Here is a 17,366-nt window from a genome sequence, read left to right as displayed (position 1 = left end):
AAGGTCCTAGTGTGAACTATGGAGGAAAGTAGGAACAGTAAAGGATGCCTTTTGTCCGCCTGGAGCACCAACCTGTCTAAGGGAGTGGAGGAAAGGATGGCAAGCGTTGGAAAAGGTGGCATCCACTCCTTGAGAGCGGGAAGAGAAGTTACTCCTGTCTGTATCGGCACAGCCCCTCACACAGTGTTTTATATGTGGTTGCACTTGGTCCGTTTGTGATGAAAGTGTTAGTCCAAGGAAAGGAAATGGAAATTCATGAGAGGATATTTGCACAGTGGAACACCTATTCCACAGAAAAGTGGTTGGGTTTTTTGGTGTGTTTTTTTCCTTTTTAAAACTAACTTTCTTTAATGGAGTGTGTGCTGGTTCGTTACCAGCTCGCTCACAGATGTGTGCTCTCAGATACCTGCCTCGGCCTTCCCCTGCCCTGCTTTTCCAGCAGGGGTCTGCCCCTTGAGGCTGCATTTCCCAGGCTCCTGTGCCTCTGGCTTCTGTCTGGGTTTGGCCACAGGGAGTCACTGGCTGGGGACACCAGAGGGAAGGGAGCAGGAGGAAGCCCCCTCTTTCTAGCAGTGTCTCCAGCAGTGTCCTGCCTCCTGATTCCATCTCTCACCAGGAAGGTCCCCAGGGTTCTAGCTTCCTTGGGTTCTAGCTCCAGGAACCCCAGCTCTGCGCCTGTTCCTCTGCCTTCGGGTTGTGGCTTCCTGCTCTCGGCAGTTTCTGGACTCCACACTGCCCTGTCTGGCTTCTCAGCTCTTCCATCCTCTCTGTAACCATTTCCCTGAATTTATCTCTTTCTTTGAAATATGCAAGTGGTCAGCTTCCTGGTTAGACACTGACTGACTGGATTGTTTTCTAACTTTTAGTTTGAGACATTAATTTGGGTTTTGATTGTATTTAAAAAACACACACACAACACACACACACACACACACACACACACACACACACACACACACACGGAAAGAGGACCTGGTGACCATTGGGAACTACTAAAGAACTGTTTAATGGAATTATTTGTGATGCCTTAGTGCCTAACATAATTGACTTTGCAGGAGCAAGGCCTCTCGTTCCAAAACTTGTTTCTTTCCTCATTAGCCTTTGGAGCATCATCCGTCTTCTCTGGGCTCCGGGAGGACCCTCTGAGGCTAATCCTTTGCAGGGAACCAATGTTAGTTCTAGGACGGCTGTTAATTCTGGGACCATAGTTTCTGGGATAAATTACTAATGGGCTTCTGAACCACTTTAATAGAAACAGGATGACTTTGTAAATGCTTCATCAAAAGTAGTTCTGCTCTTCGTAATTCTGGTGAAGCCAAATGTTTATTTTTAGTGAAGGAGGCAATTGCCAGCGCTGGGCGGCTGGATTCTACAGACTGTCTAGTATGAAGAAAACCACAAGAAATTTTTAAAACCATTATCCAATCTGATCTGACCAGAGAGTTCTCAAAATTTCATAACAAAGCATTTTCTTTATTAAAATATTTTCATTACACAAGTATTTTTTAAACTATTTTAATAAAGACATTTCAAAAGAAAAAATAGCATTTAAGAGATACCTGTGATGGCTATTTATTAACACCTGAAACTAAAACTTAAGAGCAAATCTAAAAACTGTCCACTTACATTGAAGAATTTCATTCTAGTTGGTATAACTTGAATAGCATTTTTTGTTATCTAACTCGTTCCAGTCCCATGGATAGAGAGAAATGTTTTCGACGCTTTCCCCTGACTGTACCTGGCCTGAGATTTTTGTTTGCGTTTCAGGTTCCGTGTACCACTTCGACAAGTCGACTTCATCTTGCATTTCTACTAATGCTCTTCTTCCAGATCCGTATGAATCAGAGAGGTAATTTTCTCCTTGTGGTTTTAATGGCCCTGTTTGTGGGAGGTGAAATAGCCCCAGTGATGGGAACCCATGATCTTCTGTGGCTCTCTGCTCAGGCCGAGTTCTTGACCAGAAAAAAAAAAAAAGTTCATATGTTCTGAGGAAGAGTGTTTTTATTCTCATTTAGACTCTCTCCCTGTAAGAGATGTCTCCACCCATAAAGCCCAGAACAGCCCATGTGTCTGTCCTAGAATGAAACCTCTCCATAGAGAGGCACTCGGGCCAGGTAGCCAGCCCTGCCCTGCCCAGGTGTCCCCTTTCTCCCGGCTCTGGTGTCACAATTTGTGCTGCAGCCGCATGCTGGCCCCTCAGAGGGCATTTCACACTCTTTAAAGCTTAGCTTGGCCCAGAACCAGATGCCTTCTTTTCTACTCAGCCCAGCTGAGAGGGTGTGGAACACAACACAATTTATTCACTAAGGCAGAACAGGAGCAAAATGAAGAAAATATAAGAAGCGTAAAAGCATTCCAGCCTATAAATTACAAGTGTCTAGTCTATAAGCTCACTTGCAGAGTGTGAAGTCCTGCTCCATTTCCTGTCTTGTCTAAACTCAGTTTCTAATTCTTGGTATGGCTTCTGGTGCCCTGCTTGGGGTGCGTACTCCTGTAAATATCTGTGTTCTCCGATGGTCTTGGGCTCTACAGCAGCCGTTCTCAACCTGTCGTGACCCACAGGTTGAGAACCGCTAGCAGGGTCGCCTAAGACCATCGGAAAACACAGATATTTACATTACGATTCATTAACAGTAGCAAAATTGCAGTTATGAAGTAGCAACGAAAATAATTTTATGGTTGGGGGTCAGCACACCATGAGGAACTGTGTTAAAGGGTCGCGGCATCAGGAAGGTTGAGAACCACTGCCCTAGCAACTGGCCAGTTGATGAGTAAGAGCACCGTGTGCAGGTGGCTCTCTCTTGGCCTCCCTTTTAGTAAATCTGGCTTACAAAGCATGTTTCCATTCCGGTTCTATTCTGTTCCCATCTCTCAGAAATAAGCCTTTTCCCTGGTTTAACTGACAGGGCTGACCCCACAATGCCATAATGAATGAACGGTCTCTTTCTTGACATGAGGCTCTGGCCCATTTACAAAGGGAAGGGTTTGGTCTCTTATTAGCTCAGAAATACAACAGAATGTTACCTTATGTAGCAGTCTATTTTACTACTGTCATTGTGATGATGCTGCATACTGATATCCTCAAAACTATCAATGGTTTATGGATGTAAACCTTCTATTTTGCACTCGTGGTTCTGTAGGTTGGCTGAGGTTCAGCCACTCTTGACGGGGTTCAACTCAGCTCAGACGGACTAGGCTGGACTCCAGGTTTCAAGCTGAGTTCAGGTCTGTTTCACGTGTCTTCATTCCAAGACTCAGGCTGAAGGAGCAACAGCCCCCTGGGCCATCTTCTTCCTGAGAAGATGATGGAAACTCCGGAAGAGGCTGGCAGAAACTTGCCATGCTCCCTAACACCTGAGACCTGGCATGCAGTCACTTCCGCCCACATTCCTGCAGAAAGCAGGTCACGGCCAAGCCGTGGGTAGATTTTATTAACTGTTTGTCACGCTTCCATATAAAACATTCATCCGGGGACTTAATTAAAAGTCTTTCCTTCCTATTTAGCACTGACAAACTTGGGTATAGCTTTAATTAGCTTTGGAAAATGTTTTGTTTTTTGTCCAGGAAGAGAGTGAAAATTGACCTTAACTAAAAACATTAAAAAAATTTTTTAAAGTTATATCAAGCACTGAGTTGCTTTATGAATATATCACAACAACCCTCTTATTAGAGAGCAAATTTTAAACACCATTCTTAGGAGATGATACATAAGTACCAGTTCTTCAATTTCCAATGCCAGAATATTGTGGTTTAACTTTTCCTTTCTTCCTTCCTCATTGGATTATTATGAACTGATGTCTTGGATTCAGTAGCCATATGATATTTTGATGGCTGATGTAAGGAGTCCATCAAAGATATATCAGACTTAAAGAATCATTATTTGCCTCTTTTTGCTCTTTAGGGTTTATGTTGCCGAATCTCTCATTTCCAGCGCTGGAGAAGGACTGTTTTCAAAGGTCGCAGTGGGACCTAATACTGTTATGTCTTTTTATAATGGAGTCCGAATTACACACCAGGAGGTGAGTGAGGTACAAGTGCAAAATCAATTTGATTGGTTCAAAGGCTTTGTTTCAAACACCGTTAATTTTTTCATTAGTCCCTTTAACTGTAGTATTCACTAGAAATACAAAGGAACAAACAGGCTTCTTTGTAAAATTGATTGGATATTGTCTTAATAGCAGTCTTTGGACTGCTGTAGCAAAAATACAGTAGACTGGGTGGTTTATCCACAACGTACATTTATTTCTCAAGAGTTCTGCCAAAACCGGTTTGGCTCAGTGGATAGAGCGTCAGCCTGTGGACTGAAGGGTCCCGGGTTCGATTCCGGTCAAGGGCATGTACCTTGGTTGCGGGCACATCCCCAGTAGGGGGTGTGCAGGAGGCAGCTGATCAATGTTTCTCTCTCATCGATGTTTCTAGCTCTCTATCCCTCTCCCTTCCTCTCTGTAAAAATATCAATAAAATATATTTAAAAAAAAAAAAAAAAGAGTTCTGGAGGCTCCAGAGTCCAAGATCAAGGTGTGAGCCCACTTCTGTGGCGAGCCGGCACAACCATGGCATACTCAGCCCCAGCGCGCCAGCTCAGCCAGGTTCAGTGAGCCTGAGTCGGGGCAGTGAAGGATTGAGAAAAGACAGACAAGAGAACGAAAGCTGGGTTCTCGGTGGTACGCTGTCCTCTCTTACGGAGAGCCTCTCTGATGGAGAGCTAGCGACAGCGCCACGGACTACAAGCCGTGTCTTTATTTTATAACCAGATTCCACGAGGCAAAGTAAGGGCGTGGTCAAGATGTTTACAACATTCTTGTGGGTTTCAATCCTATTCAATTACATGCACCTGAATTCTATCAAGCCCACATCACACAGACACGTGGGGCCACATGTTCGGACCATAGGTTCAAGTTTACAACTATAGCTGTTGGCTATAATTGTGCTGGGAGGGCTCTGCCCTCCAAGCTGGGACTTGCACTTGGCCATGAGAGGACTGTGCCCTCTCATCAGTCTGAGGCTTGAACCTGTCCAAACACTGTGGCCACGCCCCACACACTCCCTGGTTCCTAAAAGGCCCTCTTTTTTCTGTAACCTCACATGGCCGGAAGGATGATGGAGCTCTCTGGGGTCTTGTATTAGGGCGCTAATCCCATCCATGAAGGCTCTGCCTGCCCTCATGACCTAATTACTTCCTAATACCATCATGTTGGGGATTAGGCTTCAATGAATTTGGGGGGACAACACAAACTTTCAGATACAGCAGATATTTTCTTACTTATATTGAGCCTTAAAGTTATTTTTTTAAACTCCACAACTATTTTATAGAAAGTGGGATGTGTCAGTAAGATAGTAATTGCTTCGTACTGGACTATACCCAGTGTCTGAAAAATTGCAGTCCGTTTGGACTCTGTCAGAATCTAATTTCTGACCTTGGGCAGGGTGTTTTGTATGAAGACCCCCTACTTCCGTTTGTGCAGAAGCCATACAGTCGCCTACATCTAGCCAGGAAGGGTTCTACTGCCCCCCGCCCCCCCAAAATTTAAAAATAAAAAGTTAGAATTGAATCACCTCTTTTAAGACACCTCCTTTGTTATATTTCCCAGATTTCATATTGTTTGTTCTTATTTCTTCACTTTACAATTAACTTCCTTAAGTATCTCCCTAAAGACAAAAAGTTTAATGCTCTTAGCACAGCCTGTACTCTACATCCTGGCTTGGATTAAGCGTATGGGACTTAAGCTCTTATGGTGGAGAGGTGCCCCCTTGAAAGAAGGCTTCAAGTGGCTCCAACTCTGCTTTGTTTGGGCTACTTAAAAAAAAAACAAATGGATGTGTAAAAACGTGAGTTTGATGCTGGTGGGCTTTTGAGGTAACAGGTTTCAGCATGCCATGAAAAAATAAACAACCTAGGAACATCTGGTCATATTTGTGTGTCTTTGTAAGGGACTTTCCATCCTTCTTTTCATATAAGATAAGGAAAAGTCAATAAATAGTAAGTTGAGCTCCCTGGTGATGGCCACGTATGCCTTTTGCACCAGCAGCAGCAGAGAAATGCCTTAGGCTCTTTTCATGTTCCTGGCACTCAAATCAGGAAGTTTCAGGGCAAGTGAGTCAATATCTCTGACCTCTGAGCTTTGGGGAGAAAGGTCCTCTCTAAAGCTCACTTGCGTGGTTTTTGCAGGTTGACAGCAGGGACTGGGCCCTCAATGGGAACACCCTCTCCCTTGACGAAGAAACGGTCATCGACGTGCCTGAGCCCTACAACCACGTGTCCAAGTACTGTGCCTCCTTGGGACACAAGGCCAATCACTCCTTCACGCCAAACTGCATCTACGACATGTAAGTATGACACCCGGCTGCTGGGCGCTCTGCACCTCGGGCCCTGAGACAGGGGAGAACATGTCAAAGGTGTGCCCATCCCCAGAGCAGGCTGCTCCCTCAGAATACCCGAGGGTTCCCTGCCCAGGTCCTCACGGTTCTGACTTGAAACTCAGAATCTAGACAACACCACCCTTCGGCCTGGGCCGGCAAAGAAATGGAAAGTGCTTTGAAGAGGAGGAAGGCTATAGAAATATTGTATTTAGTAGTTGCTGTTTCACAGTGGCTTTTTTGCCCTTCTGGAAAATTAAGGAGAGTGTTATTTGAAATAATAGTAAAAATTGAAATTACTCTGCATAATGGAGAGTAGGGAATGCTTTCATGATGTGAAAGGAAGGAGGAGAGACTCCTAAGCGTAGGGCACGCACGAGGTCTGGTCTCGGTGTTATAAAAGACCTATAAAATCAGAGTCCCTATTATTTGACAATAAAGAGGAATGAAGTATTGACGAATGCTATGACATGGATGAGCCTTGAAAACATTATGCCAAGTGCAAGAAGCCAGTCACGAAAGACCATGTATGGCCAAATTCCTAGAGACCAGATGCAGATCAGTGGTTGCCCAGAGCTGGGGGCAGTGGGGAGAACTGGGGGCTGATGCCTATTGAAAATGGGGGAGCTTTTTAAAAAGTTGATAGTGGTGATGGGTGCTCCACTAAAAACCACTGCACTGTATACTTTAAATGGGTGAATTTTATGATATGTGAATTATATCTCAACAAATCCGTTTAGTGTTTTTTTTAAATCAAATAATCCTACCTTCCTCTTGGGGTTTGACTCTCTTCTTCCAACTGCTCAGTGAGCCTCTTCTTGGAAACCTCTGTTGACGGGGAGCTTGCTGTCATCCACAAAGGTGGCTGTCTGGACAAACAGATATTCTGAAATTAGTTTTGGGGCTCTCTGAATGAATTTTATTTTACTTTTTGAGCCCAAATAGGTTTCTCTGTAACATCCAGCTCTTGGCCCTAACCGGCTCCCTTGCTTTCTGGTGCACCATGTCAATCTCTCCTCCACATAGTAGCCCTACAAATTTTTCAGTAGTTTTATGTTCCCCCTGAATGTTCTCTTCCCAGAGTCAAGTATCTCAGACTGTTTCTAAAGGGTACAGTTGGGATTCTTTGTACGGTTGTCACTGCTGTCCTTGGCTCCGCGTGAGAATGGCAGCTCTTCCTGGGAGCCAGGACGCCCGCCACGCAACCTTCCTGCCCCGCTGTGGTTTGCAGGCAGTCCCTCAGCCCTCCAGCTTGTTAACGTTAGCGGGATCAGATCACGTGCATTTAACCTACAGGAAAATTGCCAGGATTTGACTGTCCCTTCTTGCATCCCTGAGACGGCTTAAAAATTGTTCTGGCTGGGACTTGCTTTCCTTGGCAGTCAGCAACAAGTACTGAAGCTAAACTTCTTCTTAAAGGGCAGATAGAAACGGCAATGTGTGTGTCATGTGAAATGAAACTGACACTCTTATTAACTCCAAGGCTTTCGTGGCCAATGTGAATTAGGCCAAAGCATCGTTCCAAGCTGCACACAGCTTAACAACAACCCTTTAAAGCAGTGATAACAAAGATAATAAATGCTACTTAGACTGCTGTTTTAAAACAAATCAGTTCTGTGATTTCACTCAAAGACAATTTTTTTTCACCAAAAAGAAGAGGGAACAGGAGACAAGAGAAGGAACCATTTGTGCAAAATCAAGTCCCTATATTCTTCAGGGTTATTTTTTCAAGCCCAATGTGACCAATTAGTTATTTGGGGCAATGGGGAAACTCCCTGAAGAATAATCAAATATAAAAGTCAGATACCAATCCATGGCATTCATTTGTTTCTAAACTCAGTGGCATTGTTATGCACACTCGACACAAACAAAACGACGGCTCTGTAAGCTGTTTTACCCGTAGTCGGGTACAGAATGCCCAATGGACAGTCAAGAAGTACAGGTGACATGTCGAGAAGGAGCCAAGCGGCCTTGTGCAGCTAACGTTTACCGCCACTTACTCTAGGACAGCGGGTCCTCCTAGGAGCTGGGTCAGGCAACTCCAGTCACTGTCCCAGATCCCGGACAGGAGCCGCAGGCCTCTGGGTCAAAGGAGTTATGTTTTAGTACCACCTTGAAGAGCCAGAAGCTGAAGCTGAGTTCTTTCTTTTCAGTCTGTCCATGTTCTACTCTAAAAATAAGGATGGTGAGCAGGAAAGTGAAAAGAGGATTGCAAGAGAAGTCATAGCTGGTCATGGGATTTTTTTCCTGCACCAGAACATTAACTAGAACTCCATTTCAGGACTATTATTTTTAAAAATATTTTAATTTGAGACAGAGTTGTGATTTTAATAAGGAATTCCTCAATCCCTTGTCCAGGAGTCTACTCTGTGAGGGAGCACAACCTGAGAATTCTGTGTGTGTGCACACGCTTAGGCACATCACACGCTCTCACACGTGCACAGATTCTTATACACGTGCACAGGCAATCACACATACACACTCTCACACATGCACAGGCTCCCACACGTGCACGGGCTCTCACACGTGCACGGGCTCTCACACGTGCACAGGCTCTCATGCGTACACACTCTCACACGTGCACAGGCTCTCACACGTGCACAGGCTCTCATGCGTACACACTCTCACACGTGCACAGGCTCTCACACGTGCACGGGCTCTCATGTGTACATACTCTCACACGTGCACAGGCTCTCACACGTGCACGGGCTCTCACACGTGCACGGGCTCTCACACGTGCACGGGCTCTCATGCGTATACACTCTCACACGTGCACAGGCTCTCACATGTGCACAGGCTCTCATGCGTACACACTCTCACACGTGCACAGGCTCTCACACGTGCACGGGCTCTCACACGTGCACGGGCTCACCATAGTAACTAATATTAGTTGAGTCCTCACTTTGTGCCAGGCACTGTGAGGTGCTTTAAGTGTGACCCTATTTTGTCACAACAACCACTCATGTCGGATAAAGATTACTGCACGTGAGGAAAGTGAGATTCAGAGGTAGAGCTGAGCTATCCAAGAGGAGGCACGATTATTTGTGGAACCAGAACTCACATTAAAGTTTTCTGACCCCCAACTCAAATGTGCTTTTCGGAAAACATGACCCCTGAGTTCGGTAAAAGTAGGGGACCCCTCGAATGAGGTTGACATTGGTCCTTTTAACCACACCCATGATGTTCTTAAGCCACAGCCACACTCCATTCCCATCACCGACAGAAGGAACCAGCCAAGGACATAATCATGACTCATGTGCCAATCTGACTTTAGGCCTGGAAACTTCTCCTTCGATGCCTCAATGCCCTTTGTTCAAAATGTGACAGTAAATGCATGAGACTTTTGACCAGATGCATATAAAAACAAAACTCATTTCTTTTTGGCTCTGCCTCACACACACCCATTTTGGGTTTCAGCAGCTGTTAGGGGAGTCCATTGCCTATTTATTTCCTGTCCTGAAGAGAGCTGCAGGTGAGCTGGGTGGGGAGCCTTGGCAGAGGAATGTGATACGGCGAGTCCTGCCTCTGCTTCTGTGGGACTCAGTCAGTCTGGGATGAGAGGCTGCCCCTCGCAGCAGGCTCTCCGGGGAACTGTTACACAGGATGGCAGGGAGCCTAGCTTTCCCGCTCAGAGAAATCTTCATCTACACGTTTGCTAGAAAAGAATACGTCCTCTATCTGTGTAGGGTGGAGTACAGAGCTTTTCGCTTTGGGAAATCCACAGGGCTCTTTCTTATACCTCCCAATGCCCTGGTAAAGCTGCCCCTGCCCTCGGCCAGGTACAGCCAGGCAATCCAATGGTACAGGCCAGATGAGCTGAAATGCGGGCAGGATGTGCTGGGTTCGATTTCTCATTAAGGACAGACTTTTGTTGTTGACTGTGAGTGCTGGTTTATAAGTACGGAGTGCCAAATATGCTCAAAAAGGAAGATAGAGCAGTGCTTCGGAAACGTTCACGAGGCTGGGAATCATCTGGAAACTTCTTTGATGTCTCAGTGCATGCCTTTGTTCAAAATGAGACAGTAAATGCATGAGACATCAAAGGCAGGTGCCAAACCAGCGGGTCTGCATGGGGCTGAGGTTCCCCTGTCAGCGCCTCCTGGGTGATCTGGGGACCCCACGTTGAGGACCTACATGTGGTGTCCGGGAGGAGCATGTAGGAGATTCCTCATCAGCCCCCACACCCCAGCCTTTGCTTCTAACCTGCCTGGGAATGACTGTGCACATCTTGATGTCTAGGTTTGTCCACCCCCGTTTCGGGCCCATCAAATGCATCCGCACGCTCCGAGCAGTGGAGGCCGACGAGGAGCTCACCGTGGCCTATGGCTATGACCACAGCCCCCCGGGAAAGAGTGGGCCTGAAGCCCCCGAGTGGTACCAGGTGGAGCTGAAGGCCTTCCAGGCCACCCAGCAGAAGTGAAGGGCCAGGCCCTGGGCTTCAGAGACCTGGGATAGAAACTTGGATCTATGCACTATGTTCATCCAACTACGGGACAACCAGGGACTGCTCGTGCTGTGACATCACACATCCTCTCACTCTGCGGTTCGCAACAACCCCTTTCTCGCATACTAACTAGGTTTGACTGTATTACTCACACCAGATTTAAAATTAGCTAGCCTTGCAGCAGCGTCCTACTGAGAGGCATTGTGGAGCACTTGACATAGACAGCAGGAGGTTCTTGGTGGTTCAAGTCTAAATCTGGACCACATTCAGAGATGCCAAATGATTAGACTGAAAAAGGGAAAGGGGGTTTTGTGTCATTTTTAGTCAGTGGGTTTTTCATGGTGTTTTTTTCCTATGGCCAATGCAAAGTGTGCTGTCATCATGCCTGCGGATGGGCCATGTGGAGGATAGAGAATTACTACATTTTTATTCTCTAAATGTAGTATAAGTTGCCTTTTAACCTTTGATCTGTATCTTGCAATAGAATGGCTTTGTTTTTTCCCTTAGCGAACAGAACCCCACCTTGGAGTCATTTCACCCCTCAATCTTGTTCCCTTAGATACCTTTCACAAGGGAAAACTCCCAAATGGATTTTGTGTCAGTGCCAGTGTGTAGGTCTCTCTGGCTCTTTCTATATCACTGTTTCATTATTATGTCCTAATATTAAAGAACTGGCTCATAGAGCCGGGGTATTATTATAGAATTATTATTCTCGCATGTAAACAAAGATATCTTTGCATTAAGATGTGAGAAGAAAGAGTTTACTTTGTTTGCATTAAGTTATGGAAGAGTTGTAATATATATATATTTTTTTTAAGAAAGAAGAGAGGGAAATTAATATTTCTAAGCAGTAACTGTGGCAATTTTGCAATATCTTTAATAGCGTTAGTAATTCTTTTCTCTGGGCATATACATTAAATGTACATAACATAGAGCAGTCTGGCTTGTGGCACAGTGCACTGAATTCAGAAGTCAAATAGCAAGCTTGAATTCTAACACAGAATTCACAAGTTGTCTTGGTTTTGTTTGTTTTTTAATCGCTACTATTAAGAGAGACATACTGATCACTAGGTACAAATCAACCCTTAATGGTAAAACTCTTCATCGTTGTAATTTCAAAGCACTTAACCTGCTTCAGAGCATTGTGAATTAAGAATAACACCTGTATAGTTTTAAAGCAACGATATCCAATAGCATTTCAGCCTTTTTGCAAGCCATGTGTAATCACGACTGCAGAAATAAGGAGAAAAAAAAAACCTGTTTTTAGTTTAGCTAATTAGGTATATAACAGAATTGGGATTGCTCTGACTGAATTCGGAGAGTTTGGGGTTTTTGTGTCAGCTAGGTCTCCCCTAGACGCCCCCATAGGGTGGCTGGAGGTCTGCCTAGCAGCAGTGACTCAACCGGCAGTTGTCACCTGACCATTTTGGTCCCGAAAGCTGAATGCAGCTGGTAGTGAGCTCTGGCTGAGGAGGGCAGGTTTGCTGGGGGGAGGACAAGAGCAAAGAAACCAGCAGAAGACAGTCTGATAGCTCTTGTCCGTTACGCATTGCTCTTAGGAAGAATTGCACAGATGTGCCTGACCCAGGCTCTCACAACCTTCCGTGCAGGCAGCCCCTGGGCACGGGACTCAGCCCTCCAGAGGGTGACAAAAGCCGCCCTTCCTCTTGTGTGCAAGGCCAGGCTTGCGGGAGCTCCCCTCCCCAGCAGGGCCGGAGCAGCTGGGCGGCGTGGTTTCAGGGAGATAAGCTGATGGTCCACATATGAGAGGTTTCAAGATGTCCCACAAAGGACCGAAGAGAGCTTTTAGGTTCAAAGGCACCAGGATAGGATCGCTTCTATTCTGTAGAAAGAGGCCGCTCTGTAAACTGTGACAGACACGCAGCCTTGGGACTTGTGTTCTGATAGGTGCTTTCCTCCCGATGGGTCCCCACGCGAGGGGGTGTCAGCGGGAGAAAGGTGGCTTTAATGAACCCCAGTGGGTTGTGCTGTGGAGTCAGGTCAGGGAGGGAGGTCAGGGAGAGGATGGCGAGGTCACACCTCCGAGGCAGCCACACTCTGAAGGATTTCATTCCTGAGACTGCAAGGGGGTTTAATTTCTGTCCTAATGGGCTACTCTGATTACCCCATGCAAATGGAATTTTTCTTCTTCTTTTTCTTTTTTTATGGTAAAAGGGACTGAAGAGTTGTAAGTCGTGACTAACCAACCAGTTCATTAGGTATTGGTTGGTAACACTGCATCTAAAGCCAGCGGGGAAACAAACCCGGCGGAGCCTCTCTCCGTCTTTCTCCCCCCACCCCTCCCCACCCCACCCGGTGTCTGCTGGCTCTCCTTCCTCTTTCTCCCTCGTCTGTGACCAGGCCTGGGTGTCTGTGCGCCCCTACACCCCCAGGCGTCCTCCCGCTCTCTGCCTCTCTCTCCTCTGTGCTCGCAGCTCCTCCCTCGGGGTCTCTCTGGCTCCGAGCACCCTCTGTTGGGACCCGCCCCGTCTGTCTTCCCATCTGTGTGGACTCTCTTCATTGACTCTGTGTCCCCTCTGGCTCTGTCGCTCACCCTGCCACACGCGCACACCACACACCCGCCACGCACACACACTCCCAGATGTGAGGCTTTGTCACAGGGTAGAGTGGGGGGACGTTGGGGTTCACTGCGACCTGTAGGTAGGAAAAGAAGTCGAGGGAGTTGACAGTCCCTAAGGAAGTAACTGGTGGGTAAGCGAGGGTTGTTCCGGGTGGGAGCCAAGTCTGAGGGGAAAGCCTGCCGAATCCTTACATCCGCTGCAGAAGGAAATGTGTCAGGGGGCCCCCGGAGCTGGTCGTGTCCTCAGCATCATAATCACAGCAGGAATGGGGAAGAGTCCATGTCGTGGGGGAATAAAGAAGTCACTTTTTGCTCACCCCGAAACCGGCTGGTGCCCGTGGGTGTGCAGCCCGCCGGGTCACCAGGGGATTCGCTCAGAGCCTCTCCGTCCAGCCCCTGCATGACCAGAACTTTCCTTAGCAGCTTTTCTGTGATGAAATATTATCTTGTGTTACTTAGGAATAGGAACTAATCCGTGGGAGTATGTCCCCAGATGGACATTGGGACCGACTGACAAAAACAACTGTAAGAACTGAATTTCCGACGCAAAGAAATGAGGAGATTACAAGCAGCAGGCCCGGAAGACTTGAGTTCTGTAGGGCCTGTTCTTATGTTCATGGCTTCATCCCTGGTCTGCCTGAGCAACTGAGAAGGAATTCCTTATCCAAGGCCTCTGTGAACCTGCCAGGGGCTGCGGTAAAGCTTCTTTGCCCTCTGGAGGTTCTTCGTGCTTGAAAAAACTATTTCCTTCCCACCAACCATCTGAAAAGGCCCAGGTGGAGGCCAAGTGTAACCATCCCAACGTGCAACTGTAACTATTAAAAGGGCAGGAACTGTGAACAGTGGATTCTAGGGTTGTCTTCCCAAGTGAGACAGATGTGGCACTTTAGTAACTTTCCTCTAATGTAGACAGTTTAAGTCACTCAGCTGCAAAGTGCATTTACGATCTTCCAAGAACGTAAAGTTTTGTTCTGCTTTGTTTTAAAACAGTTGCCTCACGTTTCTGTCTTAAGAGCAGTGATTTAGAATCCGGACATGTTTCCTTTTAGAAAAACGAGCAAAACGATGTTGCAAGACTGATGGTTGTGATGTTTCTTTGCCACAGATCAAAGGTTCACAAAATATATTAAATCTACATCTACTGGAGGTACCTTGGTAGATTGGGGTTTGTTTGTTTTTCCTTTGATCTTTCCCTTTAGGAGTTGGAGCCTTGGTGTACCTTTTTTAGTTTAAAAATTCTAAATTTGAATAGTTTCATTTTGGCAGATGTGTGCATACAGATTCAAAGCAATGAAATGATTTCAAGCCATACAACCACCAGGGTGGAAACCCTTTTCACAAATTTTAATGTGTTTGTATGTAAATAGATGTTTGTATGAAATATTTTCATGGTAGAATGAATATATTTAAATGGAGTTGAATTATTCCAGTGCTGTTTAAACAAATTACAATTTTTTTTGGTGAGATTTATCTGAGTCTATTGAGATACAATGCAGATCAATTTTAATTTTTAAAAATCAAAAGCCTACAAATAACTCTGACCTGAGGCAACTTCCCTGCGTTGTTGCACCTGATGTGGAGAGAGCTTGTAGGCTTCCCCAGTGCCTCAGCCGCTTCCTGGTGTAAGTTAGGTGCTCGTGGAGGTGTGTCCACCCTTCAGTGACCTCGCTCCTGGCCTCTGGGGGCCTGCGGGTGAGTTCAAGGCATTAGAGACACTGGTGCATTTTATCCAGAGCACAATTTCTTTGCAGGGCAGCAGAATCAGAAGCCAGACGTGGCCGTGTGAACCTCAGAATGGGGTTTTCCGGCCACCATCAACCGCCACCCTTACTGCCTAGTCACACATGTCAGGGAGGCTGCCCTCAGTGGAGTTGGGGTTCAGACCCCGGGGTGGGACTTCACGGTTTTGCTAGCAGTGCCTGCCTCCTGACCTCCACCTTGCAGAGAGGAAGGAGGAAGGCACAGCTGGCAAGGGGCCCATTTCTCAGCACAGAACATTTCCTGTCTCAGCTCTGGGAGACTATGCACGTTAGCACCAAACTTCCAACCAGAGAGAGACGTCCTCGGATAACACCAATCCTTGCTTCCTCCGTCTGTGACTTCGAGACCAAGACCAATCACACCCCTGGGATATACCTCCCAGCTCTCCTGACGCTTATGTTACTAAAACACTCCTTTATAATGATTTTCAACTTGAGTGGGGGTTTTCTTTTTTCCGCTTTGGTCCTGGATATAATGACATGATCAATTTTATGAAAAAATTTCACTGTGTATATTAGCAATATGTCCACACACGCCACTGTATCTTAACATTGGCTTGGTTACATTTTGGGTCACTGTAATTAATCTCGATTCATGGACTAGGAAATACAGGGACTACGTAATGCCCGCTTATCACAGAAGAAATTAGGTTCATGGTTCTGAGCTCCCTACTTCCAAAGTTTTTCCTCCTGGTTTTTCTACCTTCTCTTTTTATTCTGAAATGCATTTATGAGGTTGTGAGGTATGTTTACGGATTGGAAGCCAGGGGTATGCTTTCAGCATTTATTGCAACCAAAAGTTAACCCCACCACAGTTAATGAGCATCTTTGACTGGTCTTCTGTGGAATTTGAACTAAATCTATGAGCCTTATTCAATATCTATAATTCTATGGTTTTTTAAAATTATGGGGAATTAATGAAAGATGTTTACATGAATAATGTTTGCCCTTACTGTGTTATGAATGAGTTTTTTTGTAGTGTGTCTGGGTGCATGTGCAAGAGAGTAGGAAAAATGTTTCTGAAACAAAACTTGACAAATATTTGTAATGAAAAGTAAATTTAAAGATTGCTATAATTGCGCTATAGAAACAATGCAAGTATTAAACAAAATATACAATCATTGTCATTGTCTTCCTTTGGTCGTCAAGGGCAGAAAGGGAATAATGGTTTTCATATCACCCATCCAACTATACATTTCAATTACTAAGCAAACTTTACATTTTAAGTTGTTTAAAAATATTATTAACCATTTCCCATTTTCAAAGCATTGTAGTAGGACCTGAGGAGGAGTATGGAAAGATTAGGAGTTCATTGTATATTTGTCATGATTCCACATACACCCATAAACCCAGAAAACTTAGCAAGATCAACCCAGAGCATCTCTGATTGATGACGTAAGTGTTAAGGGTATTGAACGTAAGTGAGATGATCAGGGAACCGACCTCGCCGATGGGAATACAAAACAAACACACCTGCCCTCACTGGTCCCCCTTCTCTGCACCTGGGGAAGCCAACAGGTCACGCCAGGCTGCGTGCCACACATTGTCGATGGCTCGTTGAGCGAACCATCTAGGTGGCCTCCCTCAGATGACCGGCTTTGGGGTTCCTGCAAGTGTATCTTACTGGGTGCACACAAAGCATTCTCCACATAGTTCACGTGAGAATGACACTCTGTTGTTTTAAATCATGTTCTCAGTTTGCTCATTCATTCAAGACACATTTCTCAAGCTTTACCACCTAGCAGTCCCTAATCTAGGTCATTAACAAATAAGTGCAGCCGAAACCGGTTTGGCTCAGTGGATAGAGCGTCAGCCTGCGGACTGAAGGGTCCCGGGTTCGATTCCGGTCAAGGGCATGTACCTTGGTTGCGGGCACATCCCCAGTGGGAGGTGTGCAGGAGGCAGCTGATCGATGTTTCTCTCTCATCGATGTTTCTAGCTCTCTATCCCTCTCCCTTCCTTCCTCTCTATAAAATATCAATAAAATATATTTTAAAAAAAAAAAACAAATAAGTGCACAAAAGCAGAGGCCCAACCAGCCAGGAAGTGACGTATGTGACAGGGAAGTGCTGTGGAACAAGAAGGGGGGGGGGTAAGGAGTGTTAGGAGAGGGCTGTAGGGGTGAGATTGGGAGACCTCACTGAAAGGGGAGAGCCCAAGCTGGGGGGTCTGGGGAAAGGTCCTGGTCCAGGAGGAGCTGTAAGGAGCCAAACGCTGAGTGGGA

At 45.9% G+C, this 17,366-nt stretch overlaps 1 protein-coding gene across 2 annotated transcripts in view; it reads left to right on the top strand.

Moving 5' to 3' along the window:
• Positions 1 to 16,263, top strand: part of SETD7 (SET domain containing 7, histone lysine methyltransferase) — a 41,038-nt gene extending 24,775 nt beyond the window's left edge. For both annotated transcript variants that reach the window (XM_080672467.1, XM_080672468.1), the window contains exons 6-9: positions 1,768 to 1,849; positions 3,902 to 4,019; positions 6,170 to 6,327; positions 10,597 to 16,263. In XM_080672467.1, coding sequence (XP_080528593.1) covers positions 1,768 to 1,849; positions 3,902 to 4,019; positions 6,170 to 6,327; positions 10,597 to 10,777 — 539 coding nt within the window. In that variant the 3' untranslated portion in view covers positions 10,778 to 16,263. The remainder of the gene's footprint in view (positions 1 to 1,767; positions 1,850 to 3,901; positions 4,020 to 6,169; positions 6,328 to 10,596) is intronic.
• The last annotated feature ends 1,103 nt before the right edge of the window (positions 16,264 to 17,366 follow it).

This window comes from Plecotus auritus (assembly GCF_963455305.1).
Source record: "Plecotus auritus genome assembly, chromosome: 6".
Classification (NCBI taxonomy): domain Eukaryota; kingdom Metazoa; phylum Chordata; class Mammalia; order Chiroptera; family Vespertilionidae; genus Plecotus; species Plecotus auritus.
Note: the sequence above shows the minus strand (reverse complement) of the source record. Positions and strands in the feature narration are given on the sequence as shown.